The sequence below is a fragment of the Ornithorhynchus anatinus genome, chromosome 13 (genome assembly GCF_004115215.2).
Source record: "Ornithorhynchus anatinus isolate Pmale09 chromosome 13, mOrnAna1.pri.v4, whole genome shotgun sequence".
Classification (NCBI taxonomy): Eukaryota; Metazoa; Chordata; class Mammalia; order Monotremata; family Ornithorhynchidae; genus Ornithorhynchus; species Ornithorhynchus anatinus.
In genome coordinates, this window is record NC_041740.1 from 17,288,075 (window position 1) to 17,304,764 (window position 16,690).

At 43.5% G+C, this 16,690-nt stretch overlaps 1 protein-coding gene across 5 annotated transcripts in view; it reads left to right on the top strand.

Moving 5' to 3' along the window:
- ARHGAP21 (Rho GTPase activating protein 21) overlaps positions 1-16,690 on the top strand; it is a 139,416-nt gene that overhangs the window by 56,270 nt on the left and 66,456 nt on the right. For all 5 annotated transcript variants that reach the window (XM_029078125.2, XM_007667880.3, XM_039913922.1 and 2 more), the window contains exons 2-3: positions 5,049-5,228; positions 7,771-7,795. In XM_029078125.2, coding sequence (XP_028933958.1) covers positions 5,049-5,228; positions 7,771-7,795 — 205 coding nt within the window. The remainder of the gene's footprint in view (positions 1-5,048; positions 5,229-7,770; positions 7,796-16,690) is intronic.

Consider the following 16,690-nt stretch of genomic DNA (forward strand, 5'->3'; position numbering starts at 1 on the left):
ACAAAGTTACTGTAGTTTTATCTCACAAGCTACATTGCAAGAAACAAATATCTGAAGGATAAAATAAATTTAGTTGTCTCTGTGGTTTGCAAATGCTTTTATAGGATGTCATTTAATATAATTATAAGGGGAAAAATGCCTTTCTTCCATTGAGCAGTTCTAGAAGCTTCTAGGCAATTGAGTTTTCTGTGAGGACTAACTGCCTATTTTAAAATTAAAATACTTGCTCAATTTAAAAAAATATTTAATTCTCCAGAGGGAGTAGTCCAGTAGGTTGGGGGTTGGGAGTGGGGTAGAACTGGAGATTTTTCCCGGAATTGCTATCAGTGTGCTCTGTAGCTTTCCAGCTTTCAGCCTTGGTGACTGTAGTAGAGGTCTTTGGTAGTGGAAATGGCTCACCCCACTCACTCCATACTGCTGCATCAAAGGGAGGTGAGGTGGGGCTGGGTGACAGGCTGGGTGCGGTAGAAGGGAAGGTCAGTGTGGGAGGGTTTGAGGAGGAGGGAAAGAGTGGGTGTGTGTTTGGGGGATTTGAGTAAATGACCAAATGGTGAGGGGAGAATGAGTGCTTGCATATGAATGTGTTGGGGGGTAAAGTGTATGTGTTGTGTGTGAAGTGTGTCCATGGTATATATAGTCAGGAGTAAACGGATTTACCTTCCTATTTTAATCTCATACCGAAGACTGAGGGCAGCAGCCCCTGACCTTGGATATGCCAAGCAGTTCTGCCTGCCTGCCATGCCAGTTTGGTTCTGGGGCGGCCAGGGATTGCAGGGAAGGAAAGAGAAACTACATTTCCCAGGAAGCAAGGGGCTGATTCATTACCTTTTGCAAAGGTAAACTGTGGTCTTGGAAGAACCAAGCCCTCAGGGCTTTCTTCACAGAATCTCTAAACCTTTGTTTGCTTGTTTTCTCTTGGTACCAGTGGAGCAATTGAAAACAGGGCCACTTGGGGAGCAGGTACCAACCTCAACCCACTCATGGGAAGTGGGGACTGGGGCCATACGTTGGCGTTTTCTGCTTTATATCTTAGTTTGTAGATATTAATCTCCATTTGAAATTCCATGCATTCCTTTCAGTTGTGTCTCTGATTTCAAATTTTATTTGTTAGCAGACAAGTTGAAACTGAGTTTTTCAACTCTTCCGAGGACTCAGGCAGAATTCCCTTTGGAATTCTGGTGAGATTTCTTGTCTCCCTTATGCCATTTGAATGCTGGATTGAAGCATTCTTATTTTTCCTTCTTACTTTGGGTGTGTTAGCGAGATGGCTTCTGGCTCACAAAATCAGTAAATCTGAGAGGAGGCACAGTGATAGTGACAGTGATAGTGGTCGTGGCTTTTTCTGGGAGCGTGGCATAAACCTGCCCTCTTTCCCCTGCTCTCTCCACCCTCCCTTGATGCTGATGTCTGCTGTAGAATTGCAGCCTGCCAAAGAACATAGTACGGGTGGTAGTGTGTTCTCCACTGTGGACAGTAAGTGGAATCGGGAACGATAGCAACTGTCCAGACTAATGGTTTGTATAAGGGATGCCTTTTCCTTTTTTTGTTCTATTAAAAGTGAAAATACTTGGTGCAAAGTACCAAGAACTGGGGACTTGAAATTCATGGTTAATTGAGAGGATGTCTTTGGGAAAGTAGCTAACAGTGGCTACTGTGTCTACTTGCTATGTGATTTTGAGTAATAATAATAATGGTAGTTAAAGGCTTACTATGTGCCAGGCACTGTACTAAGTGCTGGAGGGTGGATACAAGTAAATTGGGCTGGACACAATTAAGTGGTGCTGCCATTCTTTCTCTCCCTGTTTTCCTCTCTCTCCTCTATTTCTTCCCCTTACTTCCTACCCCAGTTCTTCAGCACATGCTCCCAATTGCTCCCATACAATGAAACATCATGTATTTCTACACATGTATTATTAGCTGCTTCTTTATATCTTTCTGATGACAAGTACCATGGAAATTACCATAGAAAAAGACTGTCAGATGTATGAATTAATGTACATTCCATTAATATCGCGCTGTAGCAAAGTGGCATCTGAGGCCACAGACTGGGAGAAAAGTCGGTTTATCAACCAAGCCCTGAAGTTCCTTTGAGAGAGCAGAGAACCAGAGGAACTTCAGTACTTGGCTAGCAGTTGTGTCTCAAGTGGAGACTGAGAACTTCTTTTGAGTAGGGAATGTATCATTATACTCTGTTGCATTGTTTTCTCCCAAACACTCAATACAGTGCTCAGCACAGTAAGCATTCAGTCAATACCACTGATGCTGATGATGCACATAGTAAGGACTCAGTCAGTACCATCAATGATGATAATGCACACAGTAAACATTTAATCAATACCATTAAAAGACCAAGTGAGAGGATTTGGCTGGATGGGAGGAGGGGGAGGTGTTTATCAACCTGCCCGAAGTAGGAGGCAGATCCTGAAGGTGGAAAAAAAATATGCTGCCAAATTAATTATTTGATACAAAAAGGTGAATGTAAGCCTTGGAAAAGTTATGAATACTTTCAAGGCATTATTTGGAAAGCTGTGGCAGAGGGCTCAGTTTGTGAGTGGCTGCAGTTGCAATCTTAATGGCGACGTGAAGTGAGTAGTTGCTGGCAAGTAGAAACTGAGTATTTCCTCCCAGATGGGCTGCTGCTTTTCCTGTACTACACAAAAAAACAGAATAGAAATCTCTAAATTACATGCTGCCTGGTAAAAATTTTTCAAACTGTGTCTTTTATTTCTTCAGTATCATATCACCTGGGATCGGGAAGTATATAGAGTAGTTTGTTTGGATTTGAGGTCAGTTTAGTTGGTGTCTGACTAGGGCCCTGAAATTCATAATCTTTGGGGGTTTAGAGTAAAAACTGAGGCAATAAATTATTTGTTGTGTTGCCAGTGTAGCCTAGCAGGCAGACCAAAACATCCCTGAGCCCTCAGGTGTTCAGCCGTGCTCAGCTGGCATTGGCCACCGCTCCCCTCTCTGCCTCTAGGGACCCTCATCCCTGGCTCCTGTTCATATGCTCCCTAGCACTATGGATCAGCTGTAGAAATAAACCGGAATGGGTCAGAGCTCAGGTTTTGCAGAAAAAGGAGTCTCTGAATGTCTGTTCTTGGGTAAAAATTATTTTCTTGAGGCTGTACCCCCCGTTAGGTTCTGTGGCTCTGGATCCTTACGATTATCCTTTGTTATGCTCTCACATTTGCTATGGACTTTTGATTATGTCTTTTGTTTCACTTATCAATCAATGGTAGTTGTTGAGCTCTTACAGTAAGCAGAGCACTGTACTAACCACTGCGACAGATTTGGTAGACATGATCCCTGTCCTAGAGGAGCTTACAGCCTAGAGGGGCTTACTGATTCATTCACATTATTGATTACATCTTTGGGGTTTGCATGACTCTCTTAAACTCCTGGAGGCCGGAGCCATCTACATTCTGCAACCCTTCAGCTCCTAGGGCAGTTCTTTGCTCTCGGGGATGCTCAGTGGTTACTTCATGACTAGCGGGAACCACCAAAGAATATGTGGGGAAGTTGACTTTCTTTTCTTTCTACGTGACTTCAGTGCAGCTTTTTTCCTATGTTAGCAGTTGGCCTTCCTGACCCCATGGTGTATGGGGGGTGGGGTTTTGAGGGGGTCCCTTTATGCCTATCCATTTAGCTTTGAGTTCCACCCTCCCCTGACCCTCTGTTTCTAGCTGAACGCCCTTCCTTTCTCTAGTCCCCAGTGTCTGCAGAGGATATAATAGAGGATTCAACATTACTCAAGAGTCGACAGCAAGAAAGGAATCATCTTCACAACATACCGGGTTTTCATCTAGTGTTTGAAGAGGCATTTGTTTAGATGCTCGTTCATTCAGTCGTATTTATTGAGCACTTACTGTGTGCAAAGCACTTAGGAGAGTACAGTATAACAACAAGGAGACACATTCCTGCTCACAATGAGCTCACTGTCTAGAGGGGGAGACAGACATTCATCTGAATAAATAAATAATTAAATTGCAGATGTATACATATGTGCTGTGGGGAAGGAAGGGAGGACGAATGAAGGGGTAATTAAGAGTGGCACAGAAGTGGGTGGAAGAAAAGGAGAAGGAGGGCTTAGTCAGGGAAGGCTTCTTGGAGAAGATGTGCCTTCAATAAGGCTTTGAAGTGGTGGAGAGCAATTATCTGTCTGATATGAGAGGCAGGTCATTCCAGGCCAGAGGTTCCTGTGGTCAAGAGGTCAGCGACGAGATTGAGGTACAGTGAGAAGGTTAGCACTAGTGGAACAAAGTGTGTGGCCTGGTTTGTAGTAGGAGAGTAGTGAAGTGAGGTAGGAGGGGGCAAGGTGATTAACTGCTTTAAACCCAATGTAAGTATCAGTCATTTGAGTATTCACAGAGATGGCCCTTTTCAATAAGAAACCTAACCTAATCATAGCGTTTCTAGTTGTAAAAAAAGTTAAAAATGAAAATGAGATATCTGTGTTTCTTTACTGATGCCAGAATCCACAGTGCATATTTCAGATGATAAGCCTTAGTGGCATTTGCCAGTTTGAACAGAAAGGGGATTGGTTTGCAGGGAGAAGTTGAATAACCCAGCATCGGCTGAACTTTGAATATGAGTGCAATTTAGTATATGGTACATGGATCAAGAGTCAAAGTATTTGCCCAGCTCAAAGTTAAGTTCGGGGGTTAGTTATGGACTTGCAGTGAATTCTGGCATCATCAAATGAAGTTAATTGAAAATGTATCCGAGTTAAATGACAGATCAGATGAGTTCATTGGCCAGTTTGATAGCGAACGTTAAGAAAGAACACCATGATTTCTATTGCCCGATCTTAACAAGAAACTTCACTGAGTTGAAATATGTCCTATTCAGATATGAGAAGAGACTTGATGATGCAGGTTTTCTCCTGCTGCACCATGTACAAATTATGCATTGTAAAATATTCAATCATTTTCTTGCCGATTTGTTAGATTAAAACCATTTCTCCTATCCTTTATATTTGACTAAGAAGAAGAAAAATAGAGGTACTTAGAGACTTAGGTAACTCCTTTTTTCTTTCAACCTCATTTTAGGTGTCAAAAAATAAAGATGGAAAAGAACAGAGTGAAGCGGCCTCTCCATCGGAGGATGAACCATTCGCGTGGCCGGGTCCGAAAACGGTTCTATTGAAGAGGACGTCCCAAGGCTTTGGATTTACATTACGACACTTCATTGTGTACCCGCCAGAGTCTGCCGTTCAGTTTTCATATAAGGTGAGAGAAATGGGGAAGGTGGTTTTCAGGCCCTTGGTCTCTTCCACAGGGAAAAATCCAAGTATTCTGTTTTTGCTCATTTCTCTTTTTGCTGTCACTGAAGTTAAGAGAATCTGCTTCTATTTCGGCACGTATGAAATTGTTGCTCAAACAGTATGGTCATCGAAAAATGGGGCACCTATGTCATTGTACTCTGTGACCTGTTTGCTAGAATGGAGTTTGAACTTTCTCCTGCTCCCTCTGAACTTTCCCTTCTACCTGGACTCTCTAACGTTTACTCCCTCGAGTTCCAGATCTCATTTGGGTTTTTTTTCCCAGTACACATCTGCTGTTTTCCCACCAAATGGAAACCAATTAGCTAGATGAAAGACCTGAGGAATTCTGCACAGTCCTTAGACTGGGAGCCCCATGTGAGACAGGGATTGTGTTGAAGCAGCATGACTTCTGAAAGGAGCGTGGGCCTGGGAGTCAGAAGGACCTGGGTTATAATCCCACTTCTGCCACTTACCTGTTGTGTGACCTTGGGCAAGGCAATTAAGTTCTCTATGGCTCGGTTACCTCCCCCTCTAGACTGTAAACTGTTGCAGTCAGCGAATGTGATGGTTGTAGTGCTAGGTTGTGCTCTCCTAAGTGCTTGGTATAGTGCTCTGCATACAGTAAACACCAAATAAATATAATTGATCACCTCACATGTAAAATGTGGTTCCAGACTGTGATCCCCATGTGGGATATGGATTGTGGCCCACTTGATTAGTTTATGCTTATACTAAGCCAGTGCTTAGTAGGGGGTCTGGCAGATAGTAAGTGCTTAACAAATACCATAAAAAAGTCCTGATTATCTTCTATCGTCAGAGTGAGCACTCAATAAATACCATAATAAAAAATGGATTTCAAATATGGAGTTGGTTGGTCATCACAGTATTAATGCAAGTAAGCATTACGTTGTTTTAAAAACAAATAGACAAAAAGAACTCTTGTTGAGATGATTGGCAACAGGCAAAGTTGTTATTTAGGAACTGTATTTATAAACTAAAATCACACTTTTATTAAGGGCAACATTGCTAGAGTTTAGGCTTGGGAATCAGAGGATGTGGGTTCTAATCCTGGCTCTGCCACTTGTCTGCTGTATGACCTTGGGCAAGTCACTTCAGTTTTCTGTGCTTGTTATCTCATCTGTAAAATGGGGGTTAAAACTGTGAGCCCATTTGGGACAGAGACTGCATCCAACCTGATTAGCTTGTTTGTACCCCAGTGCTTACAACAGTACTTAGCACATGGTAAGTCCTTAACAAATATAATAATAACCGTAATAGTGATTGTTATTGTTACCAAAGGAGTGCCAACTGGAAACCCACTTTGAAGGTCCACCTGGGGAGGTCGGGGTGGGGAGTCAGTCTGCAGGTTAGTTTTCTTTGCAGACTCTTTAGGGAGTGTCTACCCCACTGCACCCCGACATCACAGAGGAGGGCAAGGATCACTGGTTGTTTCCCAGTCCCCTTGGGCAGTGTTCTGGACCCAGGAGCTCAGTTTATTTTGTTGATACAGGTATGCTGTTGATAGGAGCCTCAGTATTGTCTAACAGAGTTGAGGCTTTCTAGGGATCTCGGCCCTTCTGCAGCATTGTGATTCTGAGTCCCTAGGAGGTTCTTCGGAGGGCTCCAAGCGACACCTCTGATCTGCCCCCTCAGGGTGTTTCAAAATGATGGCTCTGGGCCACCAGCAGCTTTCCTGCTCTCTGAAAACTGGCTCCGCTTTTGAATGGGGCAGTTTTTTTAAGGTTTAGTTGTGAGTCGTTGCTCCAAAATGCATTCCCCTTTGCTCTTAAAAAGTCTTGTCACTTGTCTTTGCTGACAAGCTCTTGCTTCATTTGAAGTACACCAATGAATCATATTTGAGTGCTTATTATGTGCACTTGGGAGTGTACAACTTAACAGAGTTGGTAGACACGTTCCCTGCTCACAACGAGCTTGCAGTCTAGAGGGGGAGACATATTAGTATAAATAAAAACAAATTATGCTCATGAGCAAACACACTTGGGGGAAGTACCATTTCTCCTACTTTGGATAGAGGTAGGCAGGACATGGTGAAGAAGCAGGAAAGAAAGATGAATCTCGGTGAACTGTGTAGGAGAAAGGAAAGCTAGAACACCTCAAGTGTGGCCTAGTGAATAGAGTGTGGGCCTGGCAGTCAGAAGGACCTGGGTTCTAATCCCGGCTACGCCATTTGTCTGCTCTGTGACCTTGGACAAGTCACTTAACTTTTTTCGGCCTCAATTACTTCATCCTAAAATGAGGATTACGATTATGAGCTTTCTGTGGGACAGGGACTGTGTGCAACCTGATTAGCTTCCATCCATCCCGGCTCTAAATACAGCGTCTGGTACATAGCAAGTGCTTAATAAATACCATTTAAAAAAAAAATGTATTCTCCAAAACCTCAAGAGGTATGGTTTCAGAATGCACTGAATACTGCCCTGTATTCAATTGTGGAGGATCTGGGCTTCAAGGGGATTTTAATTGCTTTTTATATTTTTGTTTTGCAGGATGAAGAGAATGGAAGCAGAGGAGGTAAGTTTTGGGGTCTTTCCTTTCTCTACTGAAATTTAAGTCTATTTAAGCAGTGTGCACTAGGGTGAAGCAGTGTTTTCAAATTTTAGAGATAACATCTCTCACAGCCCAGCCTTGTTTTAAGGATGGATTTTTTTCTTTCCCACCACCGTGGCAGTTCAGGTTTACGATTACTAGTATTAAATTTACACTCATAGCAATAACCAGGCCTGAATTTTTTTTTTTCCACAGATGTTTTCCAGATGCAGGTCTAGTTGTAGAGCTGATGCCTACTTCTAGTGTACGCTCCCAGTTGCTTAGTCCAGTGCTCTGCGCAGTCGGCCTTCAGAGAACATTGATTGAGAATTGAGTGGTATTGCCCTTTGGTTTTATAACATTGAAGTCCTGAGCTGGATGTAGACTGCTCCCGCTGATGCCTGAGGGTGCCGTAGGGGTTGGCAAGCTTTCCAGCAGTCCTCCCTGCTCTGCCTGAAGCTGATGTCCATGAGACCTTCAAGTGAGGGGTCCCATTCCGGGTGGAAGGGCAGTTTTGCTTCCTGCAGCACGACTCCTGGAGCGAGTCATGTTTAGGAGCTGTCAGAGAGGAGTGGAGCAGTACCTTCCATGCTCCTTGCTGGCAGAGGCCCTGCCATGGGGTACTAGCTTTTCTGCCCCCTGGCATACCTCCAAGTGGCAATGGGTCTTCTGGGGGGCATTTTCCACACGGCCTTTGTGCTGTATTTTGGCATAGCATGGTATAATGGAGAGAGCCTGGGAGTAAGAGGGCCTGGGTTCTAAGTCTGGCTCTGCCTCTTGCCTGTTGTGTGACCTGGGGAAGTCACTTAACTTCTCTGCACCTCAGTTTCCATGTCTGTAAAATGGGGATCCAATACCTGTTCTCCCCCCTACTGAGTCTGTGAGCCCAGTAAAGGACAGGGTGTGGGCCTGACCGACTATCTTGTACCTACTCAGTTCCCTCATCTGGAAAATGGGGATTAAGACTGTGAGCCCCATGTGGGACAACCTGATTCCCCTGTGTCTCCCCCAGCGCTTAGAACAGTGCTCTGCACATAGTAAGCGCTTAACAAATACCAACATTATTATTATTATTATTATTACCCCCAAGTAGAACGCTTGGCATGTTTTAAGTGCTCAACAAATATCACGATTATTATAGTAGAAGGAGAGAGTTGTGATTCCCCTCGTGCACCCTCCGCAACCCCAAATTCCATGAATGCATCGAAGTCCCCCAAGTAGATTCTCTGCTACTCTCCCCCTCTTTTGGATTCACCAAAAACCATTTTCAAATGTCTATGCTATTGTTGGAGACCTTCTAGAGTCCTTCCTAAACAAAGTGACTCCTTTGATTTAATGATGTATTTCACTGTGCTTTAATAGCTAAGTTTATGTGGCCATGTATGAAAATGTCCTTTCTCTTTGGAGACTAGTAATCATAATTGTGTTTCTAAGGTCGCCTCTGAAAGCCAGGGGTTTGCAACTCCCTGAGAACTATAAGTAAGCATAAGAGCTAGTGCTTACCTTCTTAAGGGAGAGGGAAGTGCTGTTAGAGGCTGGTTTTAGTCCATATGACTTGAGAAACATCAATAACATTCAGCTCAAATATAAGTAGTTCCTGCATCCTTGGTATTTAAAAAGATGAACGGGATTAGGGTCAATAGGGCAGTGAGAAGCAGCACGGTGCCTGGGATTCAGAGGGTCATTGGTTCTAAACCTGGCTCCACCACTTGTCTGCTGTGTGACCTTGGGCAAGACACTTAACTTCTCTGTGTCTCAATGATCTCATCTGTAAAATGGGGATTGAGAAGGTGAACCCCACCTGGGCCAGGGATTGTGTCCAACCTGATTATCTGGTATGTAGCCCAGTGCTTAGTACAGTGCCTGATACATAGTAAGCACATAACAATTAACATTATTATCATCGGCTGGCACTCCGTGAGCCTACTAGCTGAGCCCCTCTGGAGAGGCACCCTGGGAAGGGAGCACATCCATCCCTCTGTCCGGGGTTGTTGGAGGGGACTGGAGAGGACGGGACTGGTTTGGACCTAGCGAGGAGGGGACCACCGTCTCTTCACCATGGCCCTGCCGCTAGATGTAAATCTCCACTCCAGCGTGGGATGTCACCACCTTGAAAAGGATCACGTCATTTGTGGATTGGGTGGTTGCACAGCCTACCCCCTCGAGATGGTTCATAATGATGTTCAATAAAATGGATCCGAGTACTGAATCCGGGGCGACCCAGTGATTTCCCTTCTGAAAAGTTGCCATGGATCCCTTCACCGACCATCTTTTAGCCCGTATTCCATCCAACAGAATATTTTACTCCATTTCCAGTGACTTTCTGTAGCCTGGAGTTCCCATTTGCTAGAAGGGATGTGTTCAAGGGTTCCATTAAGATTTCAGGAGAAAAAGACTGTGCATGGCTATTAAGTTTGTATGTGCAGCTCTAGGAAACTGTGGATGACAGGTTTCCTGATTTCTCACCCGGATCCCAGTCACGAGCACCATTTCTGTTGCAAATTTTTATCACCTGCCAAAAAGTCATTTTACTATCAGGTTTGGAAAATATCTGAAGCATAGTTGCAGCAGGGGGGAAGAAATGATTTATTAGGGTGGAGAACCAGAGAGGGAATTAAGAGTTTTACTAATAAGAGCATGAGCTCTGGGCAATGTAACCTTCATAGGAAATTGTGCCATAAAATAATAGGAAGGGGCTTAGAGGCAATGTGCTTGCCATCCTCAATACATCATTTTATTATGTTTACCATTTGTGAGCTCACTAGTTGCAGATCCCCGGGGAGAGCCTTGGCTATGCGCTTTGTGTCAACGTCTCCGAGAGCTTTCAAAATCACTCAAAACAACCACGCTGAACGAAGAACTCCTTGCAAATCATTCCTCCCTTCCCTTCGCCCGCCCCCGGCATAATAAGTGACTGTTGATTCTCATGTACACATCCTCTCCCCCTCCCTCTTTAATGGGGAGAACATTGAGAAGGGCAGGTAAGGTTTTTAGGGCTTGTTTGGAATGTCTCTCAATAAATTACCTGCTGCCCATTCAAAGAGTGAACTTTTCGGGTAATGCATTCCCAATCGTGGCAACAACGAGCCAAACAGTGAAAACAGGCCAAAGCGATCAGACCCTGTTTCTTCTCTGCTTTGAGTTTGTTCCACTTGGGATGGTGGGAATTTGACATTTTGAAACTCAGACAGTTAATTAATATTTAGTCCCAAGCAAAAGGTTTTGGAGTTCTTTGTTCATTGGAATCATTCCCGTGAATATTGGAGTCTTTCCTTCATTGGCTTGGGGAGCAAAGGAACTCCACCACTCTCCCTTTCCTCCCAGAGCTGCTTTAAGGGAAGCCTCCCTAATAGCAGGATAACATGACCCTTGGATCTTGCCTCCCCTCATCTCATGACTCAAAAAAAAAAGTCCCAGTATTTTTGAGTCTTTCTTTCCACACATGAAAATGTTTGAAATTAGACACAGCACAGCTCTTTCCCCCACTGATTGGAAACAAAATACTGGAAAATAATATACTGAATAATATACTGAAAAATACTGAATGAACAAAAAAAAAAGAACCTGATCTAGGAAAGGTATCTTGTAGATGCTTACTGGGGTTTCAAATTTGTTTTCTCTCAGATTTTTTTTTTAGAGGTGAGGATGTTGAAATCGCTCCCATTCACTGTCTGCCAGGAGGTACGAACCAAAAAGCCGACCACTGGAAACCTAGCTGAGAAAATTAAGTGGGCCGTAGCAAAGGATGAACAGGCCTTTGTGCTTTCCCCCGGTAATGTCTAAGGGAGAGGGGAAGGATTCATGGAGTCCATGTTTCGTGCTCTCTTTGCAGTTCAGTACAAAATCATTTAACAGCGCTAATTGCCAAGTGCTAAACCCTGGCTAGATTGCTCTATTCAAATTTGTGGTAGAAACATGGTTTCTTAGTGTCTGACTGCCCTTATTAAAGTATTTCCCTGGCAAAGAGTAGGGTTCCATGTTAGATAGCATTTCTTCTAACTACAAACAGATCAATGGAGATAGTAAGATGGGTGGGGTGCAGACTTCTCTATCTAATCTGAAGGATTTTTTTCTCATATTTTATGTAATTCCAGATTTTCAAAGGCACCAGAGCCATCTAGTGGTTATTTTGGGGGGTACTATTTACCTTAAGGCTAATTTTGGTGGTGTTTGCTGATATGTATCGACTGAGTTTCCATTTACTAAGAAAAAGGCATGGCAACTATAAAAATGGAAATGCTATCCCCTAAGAACAATATTTAAGAGTTAAATATAAGCATGAACTTGACTCTTCTCACACTCTTTGATTCATCTCTTTAGAAGGTGAGCAAATTAGGTGCTGATTATAATTATATTGATTCATCTTTGCCCCATTTGGTGTGCATTAAAATAGCTCTACCAGAGTTTGTCTTCAGAACTGCAACTCTCTGGGACGGGGAGGAATTTAGACACTTAATTTTGTCCAAATGCGTTTTAGCATCCAGTTTAAAGCTAGTAGTTGTTTTGGCCACATGTACTGTTTAAAGTTTTAATTTGATGAATTAAATTGCAAAAATATCCACTGCAAGCGTTCAGTAATGTTTTGTAGGTTTTGCTTCAGCACCATCTCATTTACTGGCTGCCGTGTTTTTGGTCAGTCATGTCACTCCATCTCTTCTAATTTCTCAAAGCATGGAATTGCCCATGACTCAAAATCCTAGCAGCATAAAGCTGGAAGCAACTTGGAGACATCCCCTGGTCTTTCAGACTGCTGGTGGTTTATCTGCAAGGGTTAAAGGCTTCATAGCCATCCTTGATTAATGTCTAATCTCCCCACCTTATATCCCCAAATTGCCATATCCAGTCCTCCCCACCACCTGAGCACTAGATACTAGGCACACCCCTCCAAGAAGCATTCTCTGACTAAACCCTCCTCTCCTCTTCTCCCACTCCCTTCTGTGCTGCTCTTGTTTGCTTCTTCATCCTCCCTCCCATTCCCACAGCACATATGTACATATCTGTAATTTATTTATTTATTCACTTGTTTATTTATATTAATGTCTGCCTCCCCCTTTAAACTGTAAGTGCTCAGTACAGTGCTCTGCACACAGTAAACACTCAGTAAATACGGTTGAATGCCTGTGAGTTGGTTATGGGCAAGAATGTGTCTGTTGTTATGTTGTCCTTTCCCAAGCGCTTAGAACAGTGCTTTGCAAGCAGTAAGCACTCGTTAAATACAGTTGAATGAATGGTTACAACCTCCGTCTCACTCTTCCTTTCTCTCTTTGTTTCCCTTTCTCTCTGCCTTCCTCTCTCGCTCCTACCCCACAACACTTTTCAGTGCTTGTCACTCCTTGGCCAGCAAGACACAACCAGGACCTGTTTACCTGAATCTGGGTCAGTTGGCTTGGATCCCCCTTTTCCAGTGCTAACCAATTAATCAATCAATTATTTTTACTGAGTGCTTCCTGTGTATAGAGCAATACTAAGCACTTGGGAGAATACAGCGTAACCGAGTCGGTAGTCACATTCCCTGCCCACAGCGAGCTTACAGTCCAGAGGGGAACACAGACATTAATATCACTAAGCCTCTCCCCAACCCTCTGGCATGAGCAGGTGCATTCAGAGAGGTGCATTTCGGGGTCAGCCAGAATGAAGCAAGTTTATGGATTCTGCTAGCTTCAGATAATGGTGCAGTTTGCGTTTCAAAATGTCAAATTCCCACCCCCGCAAGTGGAACAGACTTAAAGCACGAAAGAAGCAGGCTCTGATCGGTTTGGTGTATTTTCACTGTTAGGCTCATTGTTGCCACGATTGGGAATGCATTACATGGAAAGTTCACCCTGTGAATGGGGCAGCAGGTAATTTATGTGGGTTCCAGTCTTAAGAAGGACTGTGCCTGCACCTTAAGGATACCCAGATATCCCTCTATGAGAACCCTCTAGCTCCTTTAGGGTTTGGTGTAATACTCAGGAGTTGGGTTGTGGTGGGAATCCTCTTCAGCAGCCAATTACACCTGCAACAATTATGTTGTGAGCCCTTCAGACCATTTTAGGGTCCATATGGTATTTCTACTTAGTGGTATTTATTGAGCACTTAGTATGTGCCGAGCGCTGTACTAAGCACTTGGGAGAGTACAACACAACAGAGTTGGCAGAAACGTTTTCTGCCCACCATGAGCTTAAGGTATAGAAGGGGAGACAGACGTTAGTAAAAGTAGATGATTTATGATTTGTAATTTATTCGTTCATCATTTGTTTTTAACATTCTATACTTAAGGTTTGCCTCAGATTGTCAGAATGACATTTGGTATGCCCTTGAGGCTTTTCCCTTGGCATGTCTGTCTCAGCTGAAAGGATGATGATAATAATATAAGTTTTTGTTAAGTACGTACTATGTGTCAAGCATTGTAGTAAGTGCTGGGGTTGAGTCAGGATAGTCAGGACAGACACATTCCCCATCCCCAATGGGGCTCACAGTCTTAAGTTATGTGGCAAAAGTTTTGCAAATCCTGGACGAGGTTCTTTAGTCTCTTCTTGGGTGTATTTGCCCTGTAGCATATCTGGTTGGGGTGAACAAAGCTCTTGGAATGCTTCTGTAGAATAAATGGTCAGAGTATTTCTCAATGAGGTGTAGTAAGTAGTGGGTTTTGCCAGAAATATTAATGATTTTAAGCTTACGTGATCTATGGTATGAAGGAATGTAGAGCTCTTTGAAAGAATCCAGCCAGTCATATTTGTTTTGGGGGTTTTCTTCCTGAGAGATTTCTTTGTCCACAAGACTCAGAGGACAAAAAGTAACTTAGCAGAGCCTAGTTAGCAACATTAGGGCCTTCCGGGAATGTAATCTTGAAAATTAAAATTGGCTTATTGCTAGCTGAGACAATATCCAAAGTCACCATATACTGTTTGTCATACCCGAGTGCTTTCAGTCCTCCCAATCCTCCTGTTCCCCAGAGCATATGTGTATCCCTTTGGATCAATAGAAACTAGAATACTGGAACAGAATTAGTGTTCTGGGTGGGTTGGGTACTGGGAGGAGTCAAGGGGGTGAGGGGCAGGGGAGGGGAATCAGCGCACAGCCTACAGAAACACTATTTGCTGAGTGCAGGCAAGAGAGAATTCTGGGTTGCATTTCACCTCTTGGCGAGAATGTATTCTGGGGGGACACCCTCAGCTGAGAGTGTCTGTGGCAGGCAGGCAGACAGGCTGAGGGCCGGGCCTCAGAGTGGAGGAATGGCCCAGACCCTCACTTCCTCTTTTGCATTTTCTCTCGGTGATCTTGAAACTGAAGATTGAATTGGGGGTATTGTTTTTTGAACTTTTATTTTTCCCATAGGCAAGACCACCAATTCCTATATTTTCCCATCTCTCCCCCCCGCTCCCCATCCTGTTATTCCTGAGAGACTTTTAAATTCACCTCTAAGGTCCTGATCTGCCTGTTCAGACTTCAACATTTCATACTTCAGTCTTTACTCAAATTGTTACTGCTTTTGTAATTTGCCGGCCTAAAGTGTATTTAGTTGTTTTCTGAAATCCCCCTTGTAATACATTTTCTAAAATAAGAAACTGTAACAGGATGATTAAGTGACTTATTCGTTATCTTCTTGTTCTTTACTTCCGTTATCTACTGGTACCCGGGGCCATCGTTTTCTGAGTCCCAAACACAGCTCCGTAGACTTAGCATCTTTCGTCACGAGCCCATATCTAATTTCCTCACCCTCGGCATTTCCACCTTTGACATTTCCATTGGAAAAGACTGCAATCAACTTTGGCTCTGTGGCCATCAGATCCAATTGTTTCTTCCTTATTAAGTGTATTGAAATGCTTTCTGAAATGTAACCTTTCCTTTCTATTCCCTCCACCTGAACAATTCTCCAGTTTTATTCACTAGGCAAGATGATTGCTCCATGCTTCTCCTTCCTTTCTTATTCCCTTCAACCCTTTATCCAATGAGCACCTTCCTTGCCTGCCTTTAGTCTGTCACACTTCTCACTGCATGCCTCTCCTGGCTTCCCTGGGCTTCTGCCAAACTTGTTATCTTGACTCTCACAACTCTTGCCAGCACAGTTCCTTGTGGGGTGGGGCATGAGAGGGTGCTATCTAGGGTGCCAGCTTACTGGGCAGTGGATGATAAATATGATCCGTGGAGGACGGAAAATGAAGTCAAGTTGGAGATCAGAAATGTGGCTGAGGATCACTCCTCTCTCTTAAAATGACTATCCTTCAACCCCGCCCCCCAATCACTTCTCATTTTCTCCCATTCTGTCTGCTCATTTCGAGTAGTGCATGGCTATATCAGAGACATTCTCTTTGGGATTCTTGGCATAATAATAGTAATGATAAGAAACACTGTGGCTTAGTGGAAAGAGCATGGGCTTGGAAATCAGAGGTCGTGGGTTTTAATCCCTCTCCGCCACTTGTCCACTGTGTGACTTTGGGCAAGCCACTTAACTTCTCTTTGCCTCAGTTACCTCATTTGTAAAATGGGGATTAAAACTGGGAGCCCCATGTGGGACAACCTGATTACCTTGTGTATACCCCAGTGCTTAGAACAGTGCTTGGCACATAGTAAGTGCTTAACAAATACCATAATTATTATTATTACAATGTGATTTCCACCGATTCTCATCTATGACAAATCTAGGACCACTGTTGAACTCGCTTGCTTAATTAACTTCCTGAAGATCAGCATGGGTTCATTCAATAGTATTTATTGAGTGCTTTCTATGTGCAGAGCACTGTACTAAGCACTTGGAATGTACAGTTTGGCAACAGATAGAGACAATCCCTGCCCAATAATTCCTGCCCCCTGATAACCTTCCTTGGAGTTCTTATAACTGAGAGTTCTGTCTTTCTTAGCAGCTGCCATGGTAGGGTTAGCTTTAAAGGTTAGGGTAAC